Source organism: Scomber japonicus, chromosome 13 (assembly GCF_027409825.1).
Source record: "Scomber japonicus isolate fScoJap1 chromosome 13, fScoJap1.pri, whole genome shotgun sequence".
Lineage (NCBI taxonomy): Eukaryota > Metazoa > Chordata > Actinopteri > Scombriformes > Scombridae > Scomber > Scomber japonicus.
Window position 1 is genome coordinate 20,809,667 of NC_070590.1, and position 26,036 is coordinate 20,835,702.

At 41.6% G+C, this 26,036-nt stretch overlaps 1 protein-coding gene across 2 annotated transcripts in view; it reads right to left on the reverse strand.

The window, feature by feature from the left end:
• The window catches only part of LOC128370839 (cell adhesion molecule DSCAML1-like), a 48,448-nt gene that overhangs the window by 22,203 nt on the left and 209 nt on the right, over positions 1-26,036 (reverse strand). Inside the window, exons 2-4 of one of the 2 annotated variants that reach the window (XM_053331009.1) lie at positions 25,760-26,035; positions 16,952-17,272; positions 14,283-14,429 (exon numbers count right to left, since the gene is read on the reverse strand). In XM_053331009.1, the coding sequence (XP_053186984.1) occupies positions 14,283-14,429; positions 16,952-17,272; positions 25,760-26,015 (724 nt within the window). In that variant the 5' untranslated portion in view covers positions 26,016-26,035. Of the gene's footprint in view, positions 1-14,282; positions 14,430-16,951; positions 17,273-25,759; position 26,036 lie in introns of those variants that run through there. The other variant, XM_053331010.1, reaches the window with a different exon arrangement.

Here is a 26,036-nt window from a genome sequence, read left to right on the forward strand (position 1 = left end):
GTCCATCTTTTGTCGACTCTCTTTATCTCTTTGTGTGAACCCTTGTCTGTCTCATCCTTTTCCTCTCGCTCTCTCTCAGCCTCTTCCTCCTAGTCTCCAAGCAGAGTGGCAGACAGAGTAAAATATTAATTACTAAATCACTGTGCTCCCTCAGCTTTTATTCATGCTGACTTGACTAGATAACGAGAAACAGAGCCAATGTGCATTAAACGCACACACTTAAACACACACACACACACATACAGCTGCAGCAAAATATACAGACATGCATACATGCGGGTGCTCTGAATTTAAAAAAAAAGGGTGCAGTCAGTGTTGCATAATGTTGTTTTTCACTTGTGCCACCTTTACATTACACTTCAATGTCATAGTCTCTCTCTCTAGAGGTATCACAGTTTAATTTGCCAAGATTTTAATTTGTACACATACCTGTTGTATGCCCTAATTTAACTCATCCATATTCATCAGGCATCTAGAATTATGTCTCAAACATGCATCTTTTTATTTCAACTGATTGGAGGAAAGACATGAACGGCACAGACGAAGGACTTCACCAAAAACTAAACAGACTGAGACATACAAATTTGTGCAAGATTTAAAGCCTGTACAACTTTTTCTGGTATGTTGACCTGGGTTCTAGCAGTGGTCTTTTAATAGCAATCAAAACTATCATTTGAACATTTTGGTTTGCATACGCCATGAACTACGAAACCAAAGGGACCATTAGTTTCTCAAAAAATGGACCAACTGTATGTAAAGGCTCTGAATGGACTATTTGGTGGTTTACTGTGCATATTTTTTATCAAGTATAAATGGCAATTTAAAGAGTCTTTTCACCCAGAAAGAGGCTTTTTGAAAGAAGCTCGACTGCCATAAGGGTTGGCACACATTATTGGATTTTATATGAGGGTTGATCAGCGTCTCAGTGAGCCCCATTCATGGAAAAGACACACATTTTTTCATCCATTCAGGCGGGTCCAGAGGGGACATTTTTTCCTACTGGATCAGGAAATAAGGTGTATTTTTTATGGAAAAAAGTTAAACGGTACACAAAACTGAATGAGAGAAGGAATATTCTCAGTCTTTACAAAATGCTAAACGCAATTTAAAAACCGAGAAACAAAATACTTGAATTATGCATTTATACTACTTTTAGAAAGTTTCCTATAGTGGAAAACAATTTAACAGTTTAATTCCCTACAAGTCTCCCATGTTTTTTCTAGATGTAGTTGCTTTTACACGCAATGCACAGTAGCACACCTCTTCAATTAAGTCAGACTATTATGTTTTATTTTAATCCTTTATGTGTCTACCCTTATGCGTTCGGTTACACACATTTTTTTTGATGCTGATTCAAACCCACAGATTGGTTAAAAGGGAAATATAAATGAACTACGCCCATGAGCAAGGCACTTAAAATCCAACTGCTGTAGTGACTACATGCTCAGGGGTGACTGTGTGTGCACTGCAACTGACTGATTACTCAAATTAATCGTACATCCTTAGCGAACCTTTCTTGTGTAATAAAGGTTTGCTTTTTTTAAATTTTCTAATCCGACAAAATGCCCACGGCCTTGCACACTGACAACAGGCCAGACCTGCTGCTATGACAAATTCCAAAGTGGAGGAAAGAAAAAGGAAAAATAATGGAAGTATAAATGTGCAAGAGAGAATAAGACAAAATAACAGCAAGACAGAGTCTATAAATAGGATATAGCCTATGTGGGTCCAAGATTGTGTGCGTACACTGTGTGTGTGTGTGTGTGTGTGTGTGAGTTAGTAGCAGCCTCATTTTCACACATGCAAATGAAGGCGTCGGCGCAAAGATAACGAGGCCCATATTTCCACCTCCTCAGTGGGGCCATTATTTATTGATGCTCTGCATCTTTCCCCCTCCCTCCTACTCTCACGCTTTCTTCATCCTCTCCCTGTTGCTAGGGTCTTCTCACCGCCATCCTGTTACAATTTCTGTTTCTACTGTACAGCAATTATAAAAGCACAATGTGTTTACACTCATCAAGGACGAAACCGTGGAACCCACTGGGTTGTGTAACTGCAAAAATCATAACAGTGAATTGGTGGCAGAAGTTAATGGAAAAAATAGTGTCACAATGAAGTTGCTAAATGTAGCTCAGCTCCAGATGTAAAAAGCTTTGGTATCTGATCGCAAATATATTGAAAAAAATCTACAACATAGGTTTGCTCATTCTGGTGCTTTGCTGGTGTCAAAGGTTTAGTACCTTTAAATGAGGACATTACATTGAATTTATGTAGCTTTTAAACCTTCAGGAATAAGATCAGCTGTGTTAGATGTCTAAATGAGGCTGTGAGTCTCACCTCCTTTCAGAAAGTAGTTTTAAAAAATACTTGGGGCCTGGTCATTAGCAGTTTTATGTGCTGGTCTGAAACTGACTTCTCTACTCTCAACAGGAAACTAATTTAGCTCTTGGAAGTGAATCTGACCTACATGCTTTAGATGGGAGAATTTCCACACTATCAGGACTAGTCTATTTTAGGAGGCAACCTTTTTAATCTCTTAGCAGGAATGACAACCTGAACGAAAAACGAAAAATACTTTTTCTTGTGTGTGAAAATGAACATGCAGCAGTTATAGCTTTAAGTAATAATACTGCTATTCCTGTGGGAGTTCCCAGTATGGACCCCATATCTAATCAGTTTGGAAAAGGCTAATGAGCTATCGAACTCGCATCCCTGTTTTCCTTCTGGCAGAACACTACAATCCGATCCCTGGGGTCTTCATCTTACTCAACACTGGTGATGGTCAAAGGCAGTGGTTCCTTGCCTTGAAGGGGTTTCCCAGTTAAATGAAGGTTAGTGTATTTTCTCTGCTTGTTATGATGACTAGAAGTTAGCACAAGGAGAAAATGTGCCAAAACAACTGAGGGTCAGGTGTTTCCCTCCTCCACAAACGGCCTATATTGTAATTTGTCAGATTGATGCCTACAGTGTAATATGATTATCCTTTATAGAGTTGTGATCTAAAGTCAGCAGCTTGGAAGAACACTGACATTAAAGACTCATTTATAAGAGTATCTAAAGGTTTTATTTTCCTGCATTAAAACCCAGTTGTAGATTAATTATATATTTTCATACATTTTTCTGCCTCAAGGTCAAAGGAAAAAAATGGAAAGTTGTTTTGTCAGTTTCTGATGTAACACTACAGTATAGAGACATGTTAAATACCTATCATACCTACATATCAACTGAGGCTTTAATATGAGGTGATAAACATCACATATTTTATTACTGATACAGTATGTAGAGCAAACATAAGCAATGTGGTGATTATCTAGACTTACTGAGCGATTTTAAAAATAAAAACTATGTGCTAAGAACTAAGCTGTTCTAAACAGAGGAGTAAAGTAAAGTTAGACATTTTTGGAGATGTAACTTTAATGCTAAAAAAAGGCTATTTTTTATTCATGTATTTCATCATAACCAGAGCAATTAATTGATGTAAACTTGGTGGCGGACAAGCATTTTGACAGCCTGGTTTGATATCCAAATATTCCCAAAACAGTGATACATGCATGAATGCAAGAACACAAATGAACACGAACATGAAAGTTTAGTTAACATGCTGTAATTTGGCTAACAAAATGAAGATTATGTCCCTCTGTATGTTTCAAGTTTTAAAAAATGGGAGATACTCTGATTTTGACGTTGAAATTGCATTTTGTATGTCTGCCTTGCTCTCAACGGCAAGTTGCAGAGAGGAATTTGAAAGAAGGTGAGAAGAGAGAGGGGAGGAGGGACGGATCAAAGACTTGTGACTGTCACAGAAAGAAGAAGAAAGAGAAAAAAAAGCAGCGTATTCCGGAGATATTCTCTGCGGTGCTCACAAATGCAGACATGCTATGCACACACACACAAATGCATATACACACAGAATCACCAACCAGGCTTAAAATAGGACAAAAAATATTTCCCTGCTGGAACAAAAAACAATACTATAAAAAACTATGCTATAAAATTAGCACCATGGAGTCAGTGAATGGCAGAGGTCCAGTTTTGCAGCAGAGGAATGTGTTAAAGCAAAACAATCTGCACCACCGGACTGAGACTTGATTTAGAATGAGTGGAGGCAGAAGGAAAAGACGGTAGAGGAGAAAACCAAAAAGGGAAAGATGGAGAACAGAGAGGAAAACTGTGGAGGAGATAACAGTCCATGTCTGTGTGCTCCCCTTCTTTCAAACCTTTATGCAAAAAAAGGGGGTGTTGCATCTGTATTCAAAGCGAGCGCCCACTCCACCCTCCCGTTGCTCTCTCCGCTGTGTACATTAAAAGCCCGAGTAGAAGCAGGTGTCAGCCAATTAAATATATACACTTTCCTGGCTTTTATTCTGCTGCACACTTACTTAAGATCTATGAATGGCACCCTCTTAACTCCTTTCAATTCACATTCAAAGCAGGTTTTATTGGCACAACTGATGTGCAACAACTAATTGTGCAATGGGAGCCCACCCCTCTGCATCTCCTCCATAAAAGACACTTTGTTAACACGAACGAACTGTTCAGACGGAGCACGAGTCACGCTGCCAGTTCAGGCTACACTGCATGAGCAATATTCTGAATCTCAGTGCTCAATTCTCTCTTTCCCCCACTTCTCTTCTTCTTGAAGGGGGCGAGACGCAGGACGTTGCAGGGGCAGAAGGAGAAGAAGAAGCCACGGCTCTGTCATGTTTTCATTAAAAAGCCACGCTTCACTGTCTAATCCTAACTGCTGTCCTCTTTCCTAACCAATTCTGACTGCTTACCTCATCTTTCAATCATGCCCTCTCTCTGCCTGGCCCTTTCCCGCTGTGTACACCGACTCACCGTGAGTAAAGGAGACGCTGGAAAGTTGTGGGGGGGGGGACTGAGGTGAGGAGCAGACAAAGGTGGAGGTTGAGGAGAGGCAAGGGAGAGCGGCAGAGCAGACAGACGGAGCAGAGTCCAGTTTCCACTGCGATGGGACCACGTCTCTTCTGCTCCACTGGCTGCTCTGTCCCAATTTGCCCTGTGTGACTTTAAACAGTAAACACTGGGGGAGGGGATGATGCGGAGAGGTGTTGGGGTGGGGGCGGCCTGTGTAGAGGCTGAGCGGACAGTGGGGACAGACATAAAAACTATTCGTATGCAAAAGACGTCGTTTGCGTACATATAACTCAACGGAACACACTGCAGAGACGCCATGTTCCCCCCCATAAACCCGTCCAAACCAGACAGGCAGACGATGCTGCATAAAGCTAAATGGACCATCTCAGATAGAGGGAGCGCTGAGGAGATTAAGCATCAGTAGAGGCATCAGAGGAAACGAGGGATGGAGGGGAAAGAGGGTGGGAGGATAGGAGAGAAATGGTGAGAGATGTAGAAATAGGTCTCCATTATTCATGACGTGTGTTTTATGTGCTTGGTGACATCTGGGACAGCGGTGATAATGAGAGTCCCGGGAGAGAGAAACAACACACACGCGCACACACACACGCACACACACACACACACACACCCCAATGCACCACACTATACAAAAAGTGTATCACTGTGGTCCAAACACCTACCCTGAACTGGATATCCCATTGACTCCTATTGAACTGTTAATTGCATGTGGACTAAGGCTTAAACACTGAAGTCATTCTGTTCTCTAAAAAATGTCACTGAGTGAAAAGTAAACATCCAGCAGCTGAGCTCTAGCCCCTCCACCTTGTTATGATTCAACCGCAGATAAGAGACAGATCTGGATATATGGTGTGTGTCTGCCATCATATGCGTGCGCGTGTGTGTTTGTGTGGTGTGTGTTTGTGCAGCAGTTAAGCCCTTTCTCTCGCTCTCTATCTCTCTCCATGCTGGGCAATGACACTCCTCTGCCACCAGCACTCTAATAGGGAGGGACCAGGCAGCTCACAGTGCTGCTAATGCAGCTCACTGCCCCAGGCCATGGGCTAAGCTGGAGTACACCGCATCTCTCACTCACACACACACACACACACACACACACACACACACACACACACACACACACACACACACACACACACACACACACACACACACACACACACACACACACACAGACACACACACACATTTACAGTGTTTACCAGAAGGAACAGTTGAAATCCCCAACTGGAGGCCAAACGACTATAAATATACTTAGAATCAAAGTATCAAATATCACAATCTCACTTTTATCAGAGTCAAATAAGAGAAATGATCATCCACATCAAAATCATTATCATCAGCAGCCAGGAGAAAGTGCTGTGTAAAATCCTCTTTGGTGCTCTTTAGAGGCAGTAATATGATTTGAAAGTAAAAGCAATCACCCACTGCACAACATTCAGTGGGTAAAGTTTGAATCTGCATCACATCAGCCAAATGGGAAGAAACCCTGATTCAGGTCCAAAAACATGCAGATTACATGATTTGGATACCCTATATTGATTGCAGGTGTGCTTCTTCACTACTATATATGTTTTTACTTTTTAACCAGACTGGCTTCCAGTGCAGGTCATACTGAGATAGGCTCCAGCCCTCTTGGTTATTGATAATGGAAGGCTACATCTCCACTGTTCTCCAGCCTGCTGGATCTCTTATTTCAGGGGTAAAATCTCAAATCTGTTTCCTCACTTCTCATCAACTCCTCATCTTGCCATCATCTTGGGATGAAGGTTGATAAATGTATTTGATTACAATGTGGCCTTCTCAAAACAAATCCACAAAATAAACAATGGGTACAAAGTGTGCATAGTGCTCTGCATATGTAGTGTAACTAGATATGATTTGATCACATGATCTATTGAATATACATACACTGGACATTAATGTAGACAATGTCACTCTTTACAGGAGACCACCCCATTGTCCTGCAGGTGAATTGTGTCTGCACATTATCAAATTTCAAAAATCAGTCAGACTGACCCTCAACGTCTTTATGTTATAAATCCACAAAGAAAATACTGACTCTCATTTGCTCTGTATCACCTCTAGTCTGTGCTGGACACTGAATCATGAACTTAAGTCTAGTCACTGTAGAGAGAAACAATGTTGAATTATTGACTTGCTTACACATATTTTCTATATACTGTACATACTAATCCACCGCACCAGCAACAATAGCAGAGAAATGTTGCTCCTCAGTCAAATTTCTAGCCCCAGAGCAGCGTTTTAGATCCGCTCACCTCCTTCACCTTCCCGCCCACCGCGGTCAATCAAGGCCTGCAGTGTTTGGACAGCTAATAGTGAAGTGGATCAATAGGTCTGATTGAGAGGTCATGTAGGAACATGGCACTTGGATGACCACCAGGGATCCCATTTGATCCCTGATCATGTCTGCTGTCGGTCTCCAGACAACCAGATGCATTCACAGTAACACTGTGAAAAAGAAATCTCTCCATTAGTGCCACTAAAATGTGAAATCCATCACAAAATAAATCACAGTGTGGAATTTTTCTATTATGGGCTTCATTAATTACACCTGATTTTGGCATACACCACCTTTTTATTTCCCTTAATTTCCTTATATTATACTGGGAAACAATATGGTGAAAAAAACATTTGAAAACATTTGAATACTCTAAAATGCAGGTAACAATGAGTATTAACCATTGCCATAATGTTATGAAGATTAGAGAGAAAATGACTAAGGAGAAGACAGGAATGAGCCCCACAAAGATGGAGGGAGTAAATCAGGACCAAACTTGTTGCCACTGCAGCAAGCCGTTGAGTAAATAAGCAGTTCCTTAAATACAATTTCTTAGTAGGGCCTGCTGTAATCTCCCCGCACTAATCCTTATTTCTCTAGACTAAACAAAAGAGTGGAAGAAAGCGGGAGAAAAGGGGTAAAAACCTCTTTACTCAAATCCTATTTCTTAACCCAATCCATGCCACATAAACCCTCCACTCTCTTTCTCTAAGCCTTCACACAAGCCTTCCAGCTTTCACTTTCCTTAATGACTGCAAGTGTGTATTAGAAGGGAAGACTTGGGCAATGTGAAGTGCAGATTAAAAACTATCTTTTACAGAGCCAGAGAGGAGATATTATTTTGTTACTCTTATCTGATAAAATACTAAAATGAAAAATCCTGCAGGAGTTGGACCCAGATTAAATGACTTTAAAACGAATAATCCCACTATATTGATAATTATGTAACAATATTTTTTATTTATACATCGTTTTTCTCATTTTCTCTCACTTCTAACATGTTGAACTAGTATGACCAGTTAAAGTTACTGTGCTTTTTGCTTTTTGGTTGGTTGAGCTTCTAGTTGTTTGTTGTAGCTACTGTCTATGTTAGATATTTGTTGAAAATTGAAATGTGAGTAAAATGAAAACACAACAAATCCTGAAGATTTCCACAATAATATAATAATGATAATAAAAAAAGGAGAAGAAAAGGGGCGAAAAAGTTTTATGTAAATTACATTAATGCACTGGATTTTTTTACAACTACAAGTAGATTTTCCCCGTCTTCACTGCCTTGTGATAATATTGTTTTTCTCAGATCTTGAGAATTAATGTGGCGACTACAGTGTTATCATAACCAATAAAAATGATGGCAAAAGCTGTGAAAATAAGACTCCAGTTTTTCATAAACTGTAATTATCTTTTAAGACACATGATTGGAAATTTGTTAATCAAAACCAGACTTTCGCCAACTCTCTCTCAGTTTTCTCACACAGTCTGGCTTGGAGGGTGAGATAGTGGCCAGATTTCTGTCAGAGTGATGTGCTCGCAGGGGCTTTCCCATCTCTCTCTCTTACACTGATTGACACTGATACCCTGGTGCACTGTAAACATGCTCATACAGCATGTGTGTGTTAGTCTCTGTGTGTGCGCATGTACTTCTGTGCTAGAGTGTGTGTGATAGAGACACAAAGAGATAAAAGGCAGGGGAAAGAGATGGCGGTGGCGATAAGAGTGTGTACATGTCTGTGTTAAGTGCACGTGAGCGGGCGTGTGTAGTAGTGTGTAAATAGTCAATAATAGCCGACACTTGTCAGCCCTCTGCTCTGTACACACAAAGCCCACGGTTGGGCCATTGTTGAACTCCGCCTCTACGCTACCCCCCCCGTAACTGGGCCTCTCAAGCAGAGATAATTATGCCTATTGTGCCGATTGCACACACAGACAACACGCACGCACGCACACACACTTTTTTCTGCTAATTAACACACCCACCACGTGCCTACTCGACCTAACTGAGTAAAAGATGGCTGCCAGCGCCCCATCTGTTCCTGCCCTGCTCTCGGTCGTTCACAGCATACTGGGGTAAATGTGAGAGGGGCAAAAATATCCAGAGAAAGTAAAAAGAGCACAGACAGAGGTGAGCAAACTGCACAATTGTTACTGACTGATTTATTTGCATTAGAAACTTGATTTAAGAAGTCAAAAATAAATATACTCCAATGTCCTGCTGTGTGCCACATGGGACAGAGGCAGGAGCAGAGAAGAGATGGGTGAGGGAGGGGTGGTGTGAGACCAGTAAAGGATGGGGTTATGTTCCATGAGCCATGTGCTCCCCGACTTCCTCTGTCGCACCACGTCCTGCACCCAGGCCATCTGAGCACAACAGAGTGGAGCGCAGTGCAGTGCAGCCTTAATGTATCCTGAGTTAATGTTTAATGAGCGCTCTGTATTCAGACAGGTTCATGCAAAATCTGAAAATGGCTTTATTGTGTTTCTTTTGAGGGGAGTGTGTGTGTGTGTGTGTGTATATATGTGTGTGTGTTGGGGGCAAGCTTGTACATTTGCTCTTTCTAGAGGTGAATTTGTGTGTGCGTGTGTCAGACCGGTGTTTACAAGAGTCTGCGGTGTCCCAGACAAGTGTACCTATTAATGTATTCCTGCTCTGAGTGCACAAGCACAGATTTACAAACAGACACCATGTCCTCACACACCCCTGCTCTCCATGAGGTCCCTCTGCCTCTGTCACCTCTCTACTCACTGCACCTGTGTGGAGCCTTATGACACTAACTTTTCAATTACTGAGAGGAAGCTGCAGTACGTATATACTGCATGTGAAGCCATATACGATACATATAGATATAGATGTACAGCTTTGAATTTTTTTGCATTCTTCTTCAAAGCGTTGCTATCAAGTTCTAGTGTCTTTTTTCCCTGTTTAGTGTGTAACTTTTTTTTTTTTTTTAGATTAGTTACTGCCATTTAATAACCCCAAAAGTTGATGAACCCAACTGTAATTTTCCAAGTCTGTGTCTCTGTGGTACTCTGTCTGTGTGTGTGTGTGTGTGTGTGTGTGTGTGTGTGTGTGTGTGTGTGTGTGTGTGTGTGTGTCTTTGCTGAACCCGCCTGACTTCCAGTAGACACCCCAGGGGCAAAGGATTGATCGGTAATGTAGCCTGTAAGTGACCTCGCCACCCGGTGACACCCATTATGATCCAAGCTCACATTAACACCTGATAACGCAACATTCACACTCCAACGGTCTAACACAACTACATCCAACCTTACTTTCACAACAGGGGCGAAACTAGACCGATGTGATTAAAATACACCTTTCCTTTAACAAACAGTGTCTGTTTTGCAACCGATACGAATAAAAAACATCTCTGTATCTTGGATAATTTGCAGGAGAATGAGTGCAGGTTTAAAGAGTGATCAGATAAGAAAATGAGGGGGAATAAAGTACAAAAAAGAAAAAAGGGTGTGAGTGTCATATTCTCAACCATGTAATTTTTACCATCTATTATTATATTTTCCTGGGTTTTAGCACCATGTGCATCAAATTACTTTGCAAATACGTAAACAAGACCAAACTGTGTGGCAGGTGGATTAGATGGAGCATAGTTGGGCATCTTCTGTGGACCACCATGTGGCCACAGCCATCTGCTGGTCCAGTCTCTATTCATCGGAGCCACTCATTAGCTTTCTGCTGGTTAGACTGACGGCTTCAATCTGCAAGCTGAACCCTCTCTGTGTCCCAGTGTTGTTTTTATTCCCGTCCACAAACCCTCCATCTCTCTGTCTCCGCTCCAGCTCTCCTCCTTCAGATCACTGCTCAGACTAGCAGGCCTCCATTGTCTCATGAGGGTCACACACACGCACACACACAAGCGTTAACTACAGGGACAGTATGGGACGGGGAAGAGAGAAGGAAATAGGTCAGTCTGCCTGCACCCCTCCCCTCTTAAACCCCCCCACTGTCCTGGCTGGACAGGAAAGTGGGGCAGCTAAGGGGACACACACACACACACACACACACACACACACACACACACACACACACACACACACACACACACACACACACACAAGCGCACACATCTAGGGCTCCAGATGGGGAACGTGTGTTTGACAAAACGGAACCTGTTGGGGTTCAGAGGGCATGGCCGTGTTGTGTTATGTCATCAACTCAACCTTCAGACAGGTATGTGATTGTGCTGCTGATCAGAGCCTGAATATAAAAGATTACTCCGTGCAAAGGCACAGGTATGAAGTGAGAACGAAGCCCATGATTTAGATTTTTATATCCAAAGTGGGCAGTCTGCTCAATTTTGCATTCTTAGTCTGTATTTAGAGGAACAGAAGGGAGAACAGAACGAAAGAAGGAGAAAGCGGTGGAGACACAGGGATGAAGTATGGTGGGATTCAGCCTCAGTCTTGTTTTTTCCTTTTTCATTGTTATTCACAAATTAAACCCTGTTCATGCATGCCTTAGTAGAAAAGAACGGTAAAAAAAATCAAAATCAAAATCAAAAATCAAAAAGTTTGTGATGTGGAAAGGCCCACCCTGAAACACAATATTGCTTTTGAAATTCAACAATCAATGCTTTGAGTTGCTGTTCACAGTGGATTTCAGCTGTTACCGTCCCTCTTTATGAACAGAGTACTATTGAACATCATAGGCAGAGTATTTGTTACCACGGAGACAGCTAATGGAGATCTGAACCAAATAAAAGACATGTAAAAGAAGTGTCTATCTGTCTTTGCAGAATGATCAACTGAGGAAAAACTCTGGGTATTTTCCTGCTTTCTGCCCGGTGCATGCTGGGATACGCACCAGTCACACATGACCCTAAACAACAACACAGGAATAAGGAAAATTATTGATTGATTAAAAAAAAGGCATGTGAGGAAGCTTTACACAAACCTACATGGATTTACCCACTAAATAAATCTGTCTGTGTTTCTTAAGCATGAGGGCACAAGAAACAATGACAGGAATGACAGCCGACCACCCACTCTGGGGGAGGGGGGGGCCTTTCAGTCACAAAATCAATTCTAATTTTTACATCTTCATTAGACTTATTCAGACACTCCTTTGCTGGCCCAGAAGGGGGGTGAGAAAGCCAGGAAGAGAGTTTGACTGTTTATTTTTGAGAGGTGGTAAACCGAGGAGTTGGAGATCAGCATCAATAACGTTTTGCATTGAACTGTTTATATAACCTCATTATCTGCTGTATGTGGATATTCACTGCATGTGTCATTGTTAGGGTGCACGTTTGCGTATCGTTTGTGCATCCATGTGAGAGCACAGTTATAATATTCAGACTGTTATTGTTGTGCAGGCGTTTCACAGAGAAGTTCTGCTGCTGGTAGGTTACTGCGTTGATTGGCTGTAAGGATGATGAGGTCACAGTGTTGATTAGCAGGGAGGTCGGGGTCAAGGTTGAATACAACCTCACTGCGCGTGCTAGCTGGGTTTTGTGTGTGTTGCTGCCGAATGCTGAGTTCAGTGAGCAGCTCATCATGTTCAACATCTGATCCTCACACTCACTGCTCATCAACTGACCTATATACCCCTAATTACACACCGCAGCCTCATACACACAGCAACACCCCATACACAGAAACCATAAATAAACACAGAGGGCTGGCACATCAAAACTAGAGTGTTGATGTTTGGGAATGATGGGAAGTCATCCTGCCACTGTGAACCAAACATGATAAGACGTAACGAGTCAATGCACCAATCAGAGGAAAGGTAAATAGACAATGACTCTTGATTTTTAAATGAACAACAAATCAAGAAAGATAACCCTAACCCTAACCTGTGTTCATAGTACTATCTCATTGAATAATTCACTAACATATACTTTGACACAAGAAACTGCCTTTTCGGTCAGTTTAATTAACATACATTTAGATTTTTTAAATAACAAGGATAATACTTTATGAACTTATGACCACTTATGAGTGTTTTAGTAAAAGCCAAAATTGAAATGGAACACTGATGGATCAGAAAGACCTTTTTTTTTTAAATGGATGTAATATATCAGAGTTTTGATACAAAATGTAACACAAGCATGTTTTGATCATTTCCACAAAAAGCATAGTTTCTGTACTGTAGTAGCGATGTTGGTATCTCAAACACATAGAACTGTAAACACTACATTTTTATTTTTTTTTAACACTGAAATGTCTGAAAACAACAAACTACTGCAACCTTGGTGCATGTATGTTTGACACAGTCTCCGTGTGTTTTGCATACATATAATATAAAACGCCATCTGCCAGGACCTGAGGCCATTCTTGCCCTACTACCCTCCTTGCTTCTCCTCCTTTGGTTGGTTTTCCTCTCTATCTCTCATCCCTCTTTCCTGCATTGTTATTTCAAGCATTTTGAATGTACAAATTGTGAAAGAACAAACCAATAATACCATATATAATCACATGATTAAATACACATAATGCATTTACAAACAGCCCGACAATACACATAAAAGCTATAAACTATACACACACACACACACACACACACACACACACACACAGAATCACAGGCACAAATGAGGTTAATGAAGATGAATGTGAGGGCACAGTACTATTGACATCCAGTGTCTCTAATTGTGACCATGTTCTTCAAGGACATGGTGGTAAGACAAGCAGGGAGAGGACGGAAATAGATTTGATGAGGAGAGCTGTGGAATAGTCATGTGACGTAGTGTCAATCACAATTAAAGTCAGGGTTTGACATTAAGGAGAAAAAAATGTGTGATGAAATCTAAAAGTATTGATAGCAGAGAAGGAAAGAGGAGGAAGATGGAGTGGAGTGAGGGAGGGAGGTCATTCGAGCAGGAAGGAAAGAGGAGGGGGAGGAGGAGAGGGACCAGATCAGTGATCCAGAACAGTGAGCAGACAGAAGACATGAGTTAAGAGTTCGGTCATACATAGAGCAGAGCGGTGCATCAACCACACACACACGCACACACAAACACACACACACACACACACAAAGAAGATAAAGACATACCCAAATCCTAAAACGTCAATCAACCAGCCCACCCCATGATGCTCCAAATTCATTCATGTGATGTCTTACCTGGGACGATGGAAACAGTGTCTCTCTCCCAGGACACAACGCTGACATACTCCTGCACGGCAGCGGGGATGAGGCACTTGAACACAGCTACGTTGCCCCGCATCGAGCGCTGGTCTGCCACCCGCACGGTGTAGGGCTCCCTGAAAACTACATAAAAAACATAACGTTGAAGTTGCTGATATCTCAGGTTAAATTATTTTTCTTACCACTGAATAACTGGAGCATTATGACACAAATACATTTCAAGATTATTTTGTTTAAATCATAAAAAAGGTCAACTTTATTGCCAATGTACACAAAACATCTCCCATCGTCTATCCAGAATGTGTGTGTGCGGTCTGGTAGCAGTCCAATGTTAATCCTGCTCTGACAAAAACAATAATCTATCCATGTTTACATCATCAAAAACAACACATTAACACTCCAGAGAAAAAACACCCTTTCATCAGTTACCACAGCACTCCACATTTATTCAATGGAAATTATTGGCCTACTCTTGTGTATTGTTGGAACTCTTCTAATCCTGCCTCTGCTTTCACCACAAATGGCGCAAGCCGCCATTAAGCAGGATAATCATGGAAATTATTTTCTAGCTTTGGCATGACATCATCATGAGGCATTGATCTACTGTTTTTGTACAGAACATGATAAGGATACAACAGGGAGCAACGCATTCAAAGTAAACTACAGGATTATTGGTTGCTTCAGTTTATGCAGGTTCATGCAATATTTCACACTCTGTTGAATGAGCAGGGACTCATTAGCAAAATCACATGAAAGCTAGGATGTATCCGAAGGTTGCTAAGAAACTGGTTTGGAATCCCTTCCCTGGTAACAGACACGATGACAGCATGCATACATTCCTGCTGCAGGAGGGAAACACATGCAAGTGCACAGAAATTTACATTTTCTTCAAACAGATGAGTAGAATAAAACAGATCTGTTGAGTTCTCTTAATATACTACAGAATGAGCCAACTATGACATGAATGTGCTTCAACATTTGGACCGTTGTTGTTAGCAACCATGCAGTTAAGGTGATTCAAATAAAATCCCACTTCACAAATCTGAACCCCAAAAAATACAATCCACCAACGTCCTGTCTGACCACTCCTTGTGCACCACAGCTACTGGGGCCCGACAGAGGCCGCTGGCTGCAGGATGTTTGGTTCATGCTAATCCCTTGTCTCCTGAGGCCAGGCTTTTGGGTCATGTGGGAATGAAGGCAGCAACCGGCTGGCATGCAGCTCAGGGTCCTGGCTCAAATCCTCAACTTGGCGCTAGTATTAGTATTAGAATGAATATGAGTATTAGTTCAGGTCGGTGTTGGGAGGCAGAATATGAAAACAGATGTTGATGGCAGGAGGAAGGGGGAGGGACTGACTGGCCTGAATGAATGATGGTGAAGGGGGGGTGGGACAATAGATACAGTGTAACTATCATCCAGCTGCAGCTTTGCTTGATGTAACTGTTCGCTTCAGTTTCTTCTTCATGTATCTGTGCTTGCTCTAGAGCTGGATAAACCCAAACCCCCAGACGTACTATTTTACTTTAGATGAGGTCTAGCTTATTAAAGCAGCCTCACACTGTCTAATCAATGGAAAGCACCAATTAGGATTGTTAATGAGAGATAATTAAAGAAGTGTGCTGTTGCTATATTTAGTCTGGCACAAGAGGACAGTTTGAAGAACGAGGGAGCAGGGAGGAGAAGGAGGACAGATGAGAGAATAAGATGGCAACAGAGGCAGCTTCTGGTCAAATTTTCCAAAAATAGACAAGTTCCAATCTCTGCTAGTGTTTATTGATTGATTATTTATTCTAACTTACTCCTGAAAATAATGAATTTCTTCAGTGGTTAAGAAATAAATGACTTCCAGCTCCAAGAAGAGATATTTTTGTATGTACACTAACAGTATAATCAAAAAGTATTAGTTTATAAAACAAATTCATGATTAAGTTAGCATATATGTCTATAAAAATGGTGTTAAATTACTTCTCACACCTTGCAAACCTTTAAAAGTCATTGTTTGACAAAATATCCAAGTGGCTGTCAAGTTTCCTGGCGGCCTTTGTTCTACTGACCTTTTATAACGTAAAGGACAGTCAACAAGGATAATATCAGTTATGTGATATAATCTATTATCACACTTTTTCCTCCTCCTTTGGGTTATATCATCTAAAAATCACACTGGAGTTGCTACTTAACTTTAAGTACTGTAGGGGCTGTGTTTTGGATTTCATCCTTCCAGATGGTGTGCTGCCATGTCGTAGACAGAGTTAAAGGGGTTATGTCGGTGTTGAGTGCAGTGGTTCATCACAAGCTCAGTCAAATAGGTGTGAGAGAAGGCCGAGGCCTGGTGTAGTATGTGATGCAGATGTTCTCTCTGTAGACTATGTTCTAGGTCAATCTGTGTTCAGGTCGAGATGGGCTATTTTAAGGCAGGTGATTCTGTGTGTGATGTGTGGGTTGGGCTTTTTTGCAGCTGCCAATCACATCTGCTCTACTTTATGCTTTCAGAACTGTCTTTTTTTGCTCTGTTCTTCATCGATGTTGAGTCTTCTTTTGACGTTTTGCTCCACAATCCCCCTTTTCCACCTTTATATCTCAGATCCTTCAGTCATTCTTTGCTCTAAGACTCATTACCTTCCCACACTGTCTAACCAACTCACCAGCTTTGATGCGGATGTTGGGGCTGCGGATCTTGCCCGCCTGGTTTTCAGCAGTGCAGAAGTAGTCGTTGTCGTGGATGTAGCTGTTGTAGGCGGAGGGCGAGAAGGGGTAAAGTTGCAGGGTGCCATTGGCGTGCACATGGCGGATGTGGGGCACGTCGTAGATGTCGTCGCCGGTGGCCAGGTACCAGCGTAGTATGGCACTGGGGGTGCCGCCTGCTGGACAGGGCAGGGACACCCCCACCGAGCTGGAGTAGGTTACCCTCTGCAGGGAGGCATTCACAAAGTACAGCCTGGTAGAGCCCACATCCTCACTGTGTACTACAGGGACAAAACAGACAACACAATATCACTAAAGGTCAGAAAACACCTGTTATGTTATATGTGTATGAATGTACGCTAACACTGCTATTAAGCCAAAGAACTTGGCGTCACATCGATGGGTGAACGACGGACAGTGGGAATGTCCTTCAAATGTGTTGCAAAATAATCATAACAAATGTATGTCAAATGTCCAGCTGCAAACATCAGTCATGTGATGCAAAAAGCCAGGGATTTGGGCTAAAGCTTGTGGTGGTTTAGGTGGCTCGTTGGGGGAGGAGCCTGTTACCTCTGTACAGTGTGTGCACACATACACAAACAAAGAGAGAGAGAGAGAGAGAGAGAGAGAGAGAGAGAGAGAGAGAGAGAGAGAGAGAGAGAGAGAGAGATAGATGGATAGGGAGGGAACACACTGATAGGTTATGTGATTGGAATTTCTATGCCAGACGCAGAGATTTAAGTCTATTTAATCTCCTTACATATTTAACACACACACACACACACACGCATGCACGCACTTATAGACACACATATACAGGAATGTTCTTCATTGGCACTCAGATTAAACACATACAGCTCCAGCAGAGAAAGGAGAAGGAGGAGGAGGAGTTTCTGAAATTTGGGGTCATAATGGAAAAGATTAAAGGAGAAATGAGTGGGGGGACACTGCTGACAGACAGATGTGGACGTTAACCACCTCTGACTCTCAATTATGTCATCTAATACATACACATCCCACCACATGTTCACCCTTGATAATGATCAGTACAGCACAGAAAGTCTTTAAAACATCATGGAAGATACTAACAGATTCTAAGAGATGAAATTAGCACTCAACATACTGTGGTAGTTCAATCATAACTGTGTTTTTAATTGTTGTTCTTGTTGTTGTTTTTTTTTGTTTTTTTTAAAAAACCAAATTGATTTACTTTGCTTTTCAAAACAATGTCAACATTCGATACATAAACATTAAATGATCTAAATAAATGTAATTATTCAATGGCAGAATCTATAACATTTGAATATATTAACATTTAGATTAAGATTTTACAGATGGTATTACATTTACAATTATGTAAATGTCATCACTGACTTTAGAGGCTGTCTGAAAACATTTCACAGACAAAGCTTCAGGTGTTTTGGTGGTCATAATAGGTTTTTATTGTTTTGCAGTGACATGAGATGCTCTTTGTGCTTTTATACTTAATCCTCACTGATGACATGCTTTCTGATGCTGACATAATCAACAGTTATGATATAAAACTGGATTATTTTGTTCTATGTGTATGCAATCATTCGTTTCATTAACAGTTTGTGCAACCGTTATAAAACAGATCTCATAATTTCTTCTATTCCGAAACATTTATTCCGAAACAAAAAAAAAAGAATATAAAAGTAGTATAAAAGTCTGTGATTCAAACAGATTTAAAAAAAAAAGTAAATTCTGTTACAATTCAGCATAAAATGTTGCCTGGCAAAGTGGATAACCTAATGTGTTCAAGACTGCTGATTGTTAAGCTCACTTTACATAACTGTACTGCAGGTAACATACAGTATGTACACCAATCACAACTGCTCCTATACTCAGTGTACTAAAACTGTTTTCTGTCATAATGGCAGACACATTTTCTCCTTCTGTGAATATAGCTTTCAATACTTTATTTATTTGTCACGATTAACTACCTAAATAAATGATGGTCCTAATCATCCTAAAAGGTTGAGGAAACTGAACTGAAGAAACTGGGAAACATCCTTGCTTTCAAGTTATAAGGTATTCTCAAATACCTCTAAGAGCACGGAGCCCATCTGAAGCACTAAAACATAAGAAAGTAAATACATCGGATTGTCCGGTGCATTTCTTTGTCAGCTCGTACACACATTTAGACTTTATATGTGGACTTAGCATAAATCTGTGTTTACAAGGCTGTCCAGCACATGCAACTTAAATGATGAGGAACTTTAAGCTATGAGTGATGTAGACAGAAAAAACATTAGCAAATAAAATCTGGCAGAATCAATCATCACCATCAACACTGGCACTGTGCTGACACTAAGCTCAGTGCACCAGATCGAAGAAAGATGCAGCTATCTCTTCCATCCCAGGGGGGTCGGTCAATAATTCCAGCATCTTTTCAAAGAAGTGCCAGTGCTGGACTAGAGATTGATAAAGCTGGGCAGCATGTTACAGATGGTATATGAAATGTGTCTGGCAGTCCGATGGTGGGCTGAAAAAACCAGGTCAGACTCCCTCCCCTCTGCAGATTACTGATAATGGCCCCTGAGCATAAAGCCCATATTAAAGATTGCAATATCTATAATCTCCCAATGGGGGGACAGGACTAAAGTGGAGGAGTGAGGGGGTCACCCTGAGAGCTCGGGAGGGGGGGGTGGGGGGGTAACCTCTCCAACAGTAGATTATATGGCCTGGGGGCTTGGACACTGGGGGGCTGGGGAGCACTGGGAACTGATGAAGCGGGAAGTGGAATAGAAAAGGGGATCAGAGCAAACTCCCACCACTCAGAGTCTGTCAAAACCAGGCGATCCACGCATGCCCTCACCCAACACATAAACACGCATGCATACACACATAAACACATTCATACTCACACACGCACACACACACACACACACACACACACACACACAGAGACACTCCAAAAGCAGCTCTCGGCGCTTCGTCACACTGGGAGGAGACAGAGTGGGTTGCCATGGTGGCACTAGCACTTGAGAGCTGTGACTGAATAAAAAACAATGCAACAATTTAACCTAACAACAGTGACCCGCTGAACAATCTAAATTTAGAAACTTGAAGTCACCAAACACCGATTTTGCCACATTGTTTAACATATTTGCAGGTTGCAAAAAAAAAAGCTGCTCAGGTGGGCAAATGTATTGTAAATGGCATAAAGGTGAAAACGGAGTCGTGTTCATACAGCATAGAGAGAATTGTCTATCAATGACTGACACGCCAGCGGTGTCAGAGCCGGTCAGTGATTGGATGAAAGACTGCTGTTTAAGTTAGGTATGGTCAGGCACAGTGTCATTAGTGCATCACACTGGGTGAACTCATAAACTCAATAATCCTGTTTGGAGCCGGCCTGGCGGAGTTTCCACCCCATTTAAAACCAACAGAAACATCACACACCACCTGTGCCAACCTGCATAGACGGCTTGTGAGGCAAGAAAACAAAACGCCATTTGTGCGGAAAGTGGAGTAAACAACTGAGATGCCATGGTCAGCACATCTTTCTCATGGCTAAATCCAAATGAAATGTATTTTTAATGTCTTTGTCAGGGGTGTCAAATTAATGCTGGGACAGCTGCACTCAGCCTAACACGCAGATGTACATTAAAACAATTTATCCTCAGTGGGAAGTATTACGGACAGCTACCTCTGACTGCTTGATCCTCAGCTAATTCAATGTCAAACCTGCCACCTCTCACACACACACATACACCACCACATCCAAATTGAGCCATTATGCCATTATAACCACAAGTACAAAAGAATGAGGAACTATTTCCCAGGTGTCTGCACATTAGATGGTCATAGTTAAGTTTAGAGGCTGTACCAAACGGACCACTTTAACAGTAATTTAAGGCTAAATTCCATTATTCAATTAAACCATGCCATTGAGCGTGAGGTTTTTTTTAATAAATTCAAGTTTAATTTCTTCCGGATAGCAAAATCCTTTGCTTGAAAAATATTAGAGAAAGTATGAGGTTATGGCAGGTAGGTTAAAGTTAAGTCAACTTCCTGCATGAATCTATATTGATTAAACTATTAGAAATACTAAAAAACCTGGGCTTTAACCATGTGAGACATCAGTATCCCGTGCCCCTGTCCACTTTGGCACTGCTTTTCTCAGTTGTATGTCCGCAAGGATCTGACCCTAGCAGCGTGTGGGCAGTCTACATGCTGATCGCAGTATTGACCAAAACTAGAGGGTTCCTGCTTTGCTGCTGCAGCTCACCTGCACCCAGGAGGCTTCATCAACCTCGTTCAGACACAGAGCAGGAGAGGAAAACCAACCCTCACTGGAAGGTGTTGGAGCACTGACGGCGCCACTGGAGCTAAAGCTTAGGCTGTCAGAGCTGCAGCCACTATTTTATACATCCTGCCAGAGAGCCATGCATGAATATGTATGTCAGAGAGGCAGAAGTCATAACCTATGCAAGGTTTCATCATGCATAATGCAGCCGATCTATGCCTCTCCAGGATGTGAGTGTGCACGGGGGGTGTACACACACACACCCACACACACACAACACTCAGAACTGTATTGTGATGAGGAGGTAAACAAACCCCAGAACCTCCAGTGTTTCTCACACCCAGAGCTCCCTGTACCCAACCAGAGGCATAATACCACCACACCACATGTTCTTCCTCTTCTTCTACTTTTTTAACCGCTTCACTCCATTTTCACAGCATGTCATCTTTATCTGATTTAATGACAGGAATCGCTGCATTTCGTAAAGGTCAAAAGTAGAAAGTAGAGACACAATGTGCACATCAGCTGAGTGATCTGTCAAAAACACCTTCTATCTCTCCCTTCTCTCCTTGAGCGCTTTCTATTTTGGAAACAGCTTCATTTCCAAACAGATTGTAAGTGTCTTGCACTTCGCTTTCTTCCTGGCCTGCCATGTCTCCATATCTCATCCTTCAGGTGTTTTTGGGAGAGACTTCCAAAGTTGAGATTTTGGTAAGGGGGCATGAGGATTGAAGCGGTGTGTTGAAACATAAAGCAGCAGAGGAAAGAGTGGGAAGAGACGCACTGTAAGAAGGGGTGTGAATTGAATATTGGTGGGCTGTGGGGAGATGAAGATAGGTGTAAGCTTATGGATAATCCTCAGGGGTCTGGCATAAGTAGGTGGTTGGTGGGTGGAGAAGTAGGGGGAAGGTTGTTAGGGTTACATCTAATCAACGAAGGGGTATCACCGCTCCCCACCCACTGTCTTTCTGTACACCCTGTCCCCAACAATCTGCTACCCACCCCACCCACCACCAACCCCCCGTGGCCTGTGCTGTGTCAGTAAAAAAAAAAAAAAAAAGTGTGCTACTTCAGCAATCCCCTGGGACCTGCTCCCCCTCACATCAAAGCAGCCAGTTTCTCTCTTAATGTGAATATCAAATCTGTGGATCACAAGTCCCAGCACAGTCTGCATAAACTGCCCCTCCCCCAACCTTTAATTCTGCCTAGTGATGAGGGAGAGAGAGGGAGGGGAGTTACTGCGAGAGGAAGCGATGGAGGGAGGGAGAGATGGAGAGAGAGATGGAGATAGATAGAGAGAGATCCAACAAAAACAACTACTTGCTTCAGAGATTTGACATTTGCTGAATGCACCCTCCTTCCGAAAATGTGCAGCCCCAGCATCCAATAAAATTTGGCGGGGGTCTAGCTCAATTTAGCATCAGTGTGTTGTTACACAGACTTCTTGTTGGGGGAAAAAAATTTTTTTTGCTGTCGATGGTGTTCATTTCCATCTTTTTTTGTTGTTGTTTTTAAATGATTAGTTCTTATTCGTAATCTCGTCTGGATTTGTAATAGATTTTTGGACGAATGGGAGAGAAGGGATGCCAGTGACAGAGCTGTGACATCCAATTGGTGAGCTGGGAAGTGCAATGAGCTCCGTTTCCCTGCTGACAGTCTCACACCAGCACACTTTACCCACCATTTGGCATCAACACTGATTAAAATTTGACTGCAGATATTTTTTATTTGTTAGTTTGTGAAGGATAAATGACATTTGTGCTGCTGAATTATAACAGCAGCACAGCAACAGCCAGTTTTGGGAGCTAAAAGTGTAGTGGATGTAAATCAGGTTGATTGATGAAACATCAGACCTTGACATGTCATTTTAAAAATGTCCAGCAACAATCAGTTCATAAGATTTTTTTTTTTATAATTCAAAAATATTTGTTGGAGTACATTTATTCTATTTAAAATAAATCAGAATCATATATTGTAGGACAAAAGACCAAAATCCCACTATAAGCTCTCCGTGTCTGCTTTAAATCGCCTTTAATATGGTTGGTTTTGAATTTATAAATATAAAATTAAATAATGCCAGGTTTGAACTGGCAAAAAATGAAGGCCTGCGTCCTGCCTGAGTAATGATTGGCACCCCTGTGGACCACACAGCTCTGTCATTGAGTGGTGCCTATAGCTCAGATTGCAGCTTTAATTGTGCAGCCTTGCAAAGACAGCACAGGGAATTGGACTGAGAAGGGAGGGGGATTTTTGCATATTTCTATTTCTAGGGGGTGAGCACTGGAGAGGACAAGAGTGTGCCAGGGTGAGGGATCACCTTATTGCTTCACAGGCTTCAAATTGCTGCACAAATGTATTTTTTTCATTTAACTGATCACGTTTTAAACCGAGCTTCAAAACAGGCCTACAACAGGCCTGTATGCATTTCATTAGATTTTTATTTGCAGCTAATTAATCCACATTTATAATAAATACAATATGTGAATTTGAACACAAATAGAATTATAGGCAAAAGACAAAAACACATTTTTGTTTTCAAATAACCAATTAAAAATCCCGATAAAAGCCTCCTTTAATTGGGTGTAATACTTCAAATTACAGGCATTGTGCCCTAATAGGGTAACTGTTATTATCCTTCAAGCAATTTTCAAATGATCCGTTGATTACCCGGATTGCCTGCTAAACATGACTGTCTCTGACATAATTTAGAAACAATTTTATTAGTGTTGTGATCATTTAGTTTGTATTTTTTGGAGTGAAGTCTTGCGAATAAACAGACAAGTGAACTTAGTTCAGCATCTGCAGAAATAACATCCGAAGTGTCCAACATTTTACAGAAAAACCAAAAGGGGTGTCCCCGCCACTTCCTCTTCTCTGCGCGCGCCAGCAAGCACACAGACACACAAGCAGTGGAGCACGCGCCAGCACGCGCGCGGACACGTCCGCGGGGTCCAGGTGCGCTATTAATGTGGAACATGACCGGGCTAGTCTATAATCTGCACCCACGCCCCTGGAGTTTCTCATTTGGTGAAATAAATTTGCGCATATTAATATGATTGCGCAGAACACAGAGAGGCTCTGAAGTCACAGCGTTTCAGATGAATAATTGATATAAATCAACAGCAAATTTAACAAATACAGGGAATTTAGGAATTGAATAAAACACAACATACACAACAAATAGGGCAGCGTATACTGTATGTAGCTAATTGCCAAATTACATTCGCCGATATCCAATGTGAGAAAATGGCAAAAATTAAAATTGAATTAATAGCCAGTTTTTGATTAACTGCAGTCTGTTCGCATCAACAGCAGCCAGAGTCCTACATCCACTGAAGGGATCATATCCCACAGTTTTTTGGAGAAATAAATGTGCAGTTTACAGGGCCTGTGCTAATGAAGACGAAACAATATGTAAACATGGCTCCAAACAGGCAGATGACACAAAGGCCTAGAAAATGCTCTCATGTGGAGATAGTTTTGAATTTCTGTTATTTTCGACGCAGATTTGTCCAGGATTATTATAATGCACTGTAATAGCAGAAGATCAACTTTGCAATAGGGTCAGGGATTTGCTGCATATATTGAACAACAAAGAAAAAAAGAAATCAATTTAAACAAATAGACCGCCTTTTATATTTATAAATTAAATTAAACAAAAGAAAAAATGAAAAGAGCAATAAGGAGGACAAATGTGAATACACTAATTATGGCCCTTGTGTGGGTGTAGACCTATTAAACTAATAAGGCCGATGTGGGGAGAAAAAAAGGCCTTTTATTGGTCAACCAATTTAAAATTGCAACAATTTGTCAGCACACAGACAAAATAAAACGAATTAAAACCCCTGAAAATCTCATCCAAAAAAATGAAAGCACCTCTGTGGAGAGAAGCGCTTGTGCAAAATACAGTCCATCAAAACAGCTGCAATTAGCAAAGGCTACACAATGAGAGCAATCTAAACATCACAAATCACAAGTATACCCCTAACAACTTTACAGGAGTGGTGCATTTTGAATGAATTTGTTCTTATTTTGTAATCAATTTATATAACTGCACGTTTCATGTTTTCATTTCTCTCTCTCACCCTCCCTCTGTATTTGCACCTCATTCTCCCTATTCAGCCATTTTACATATTCATAACTGGAGTTGGTAATGCGAAAACAATCCGTGCTATCAGCACCATCCGAGCCATTAAGGGCCGCAGCATCAAACCACACAAGTCAGGCACAAAAATCACTTTACACCTTTACTTTCACATGATTTCTACCTGTACAACTGTAGAGGTTTTATGAATTTGAATTTAAAGAATAATTTCCACAAAATTCCTAATTACAAGGCATGCGGCGATACATCAAAGCACAAAACACCCTGATCATTCACAGTGACAAATTAGAGTCAGCTTCGATTAATTATCACTTTTCATTCAACTTAAAAACAGTAAGACTCAAACACAGAGAGCAAAGGATGTCATTTTCAAAGCCTTTTCCCTCTTACCTTCTTGGAGAGAGTACAGCAGGAGTAAAGTTACAAGCCACATGCCATAAATAGCAGGTATATTTTTCAGGAATATTTGGCAATCCTGGCAAGTGTGAGGCGCGGTTTTTTGGCCAGGTGGGTCTCCGTGCTGGACTGGCGACTGTGCTCCCCGGAGGTCTCTCCAGCCCTGCTGCCCCGCTAAGCATGGAGGGGAAATGAGAGGAACCTCAGCCCCGCCCATGTCCCCTCCTCTCCTCCCAAGACTACCGTGCATACCAATCCATCCTCCCCACAC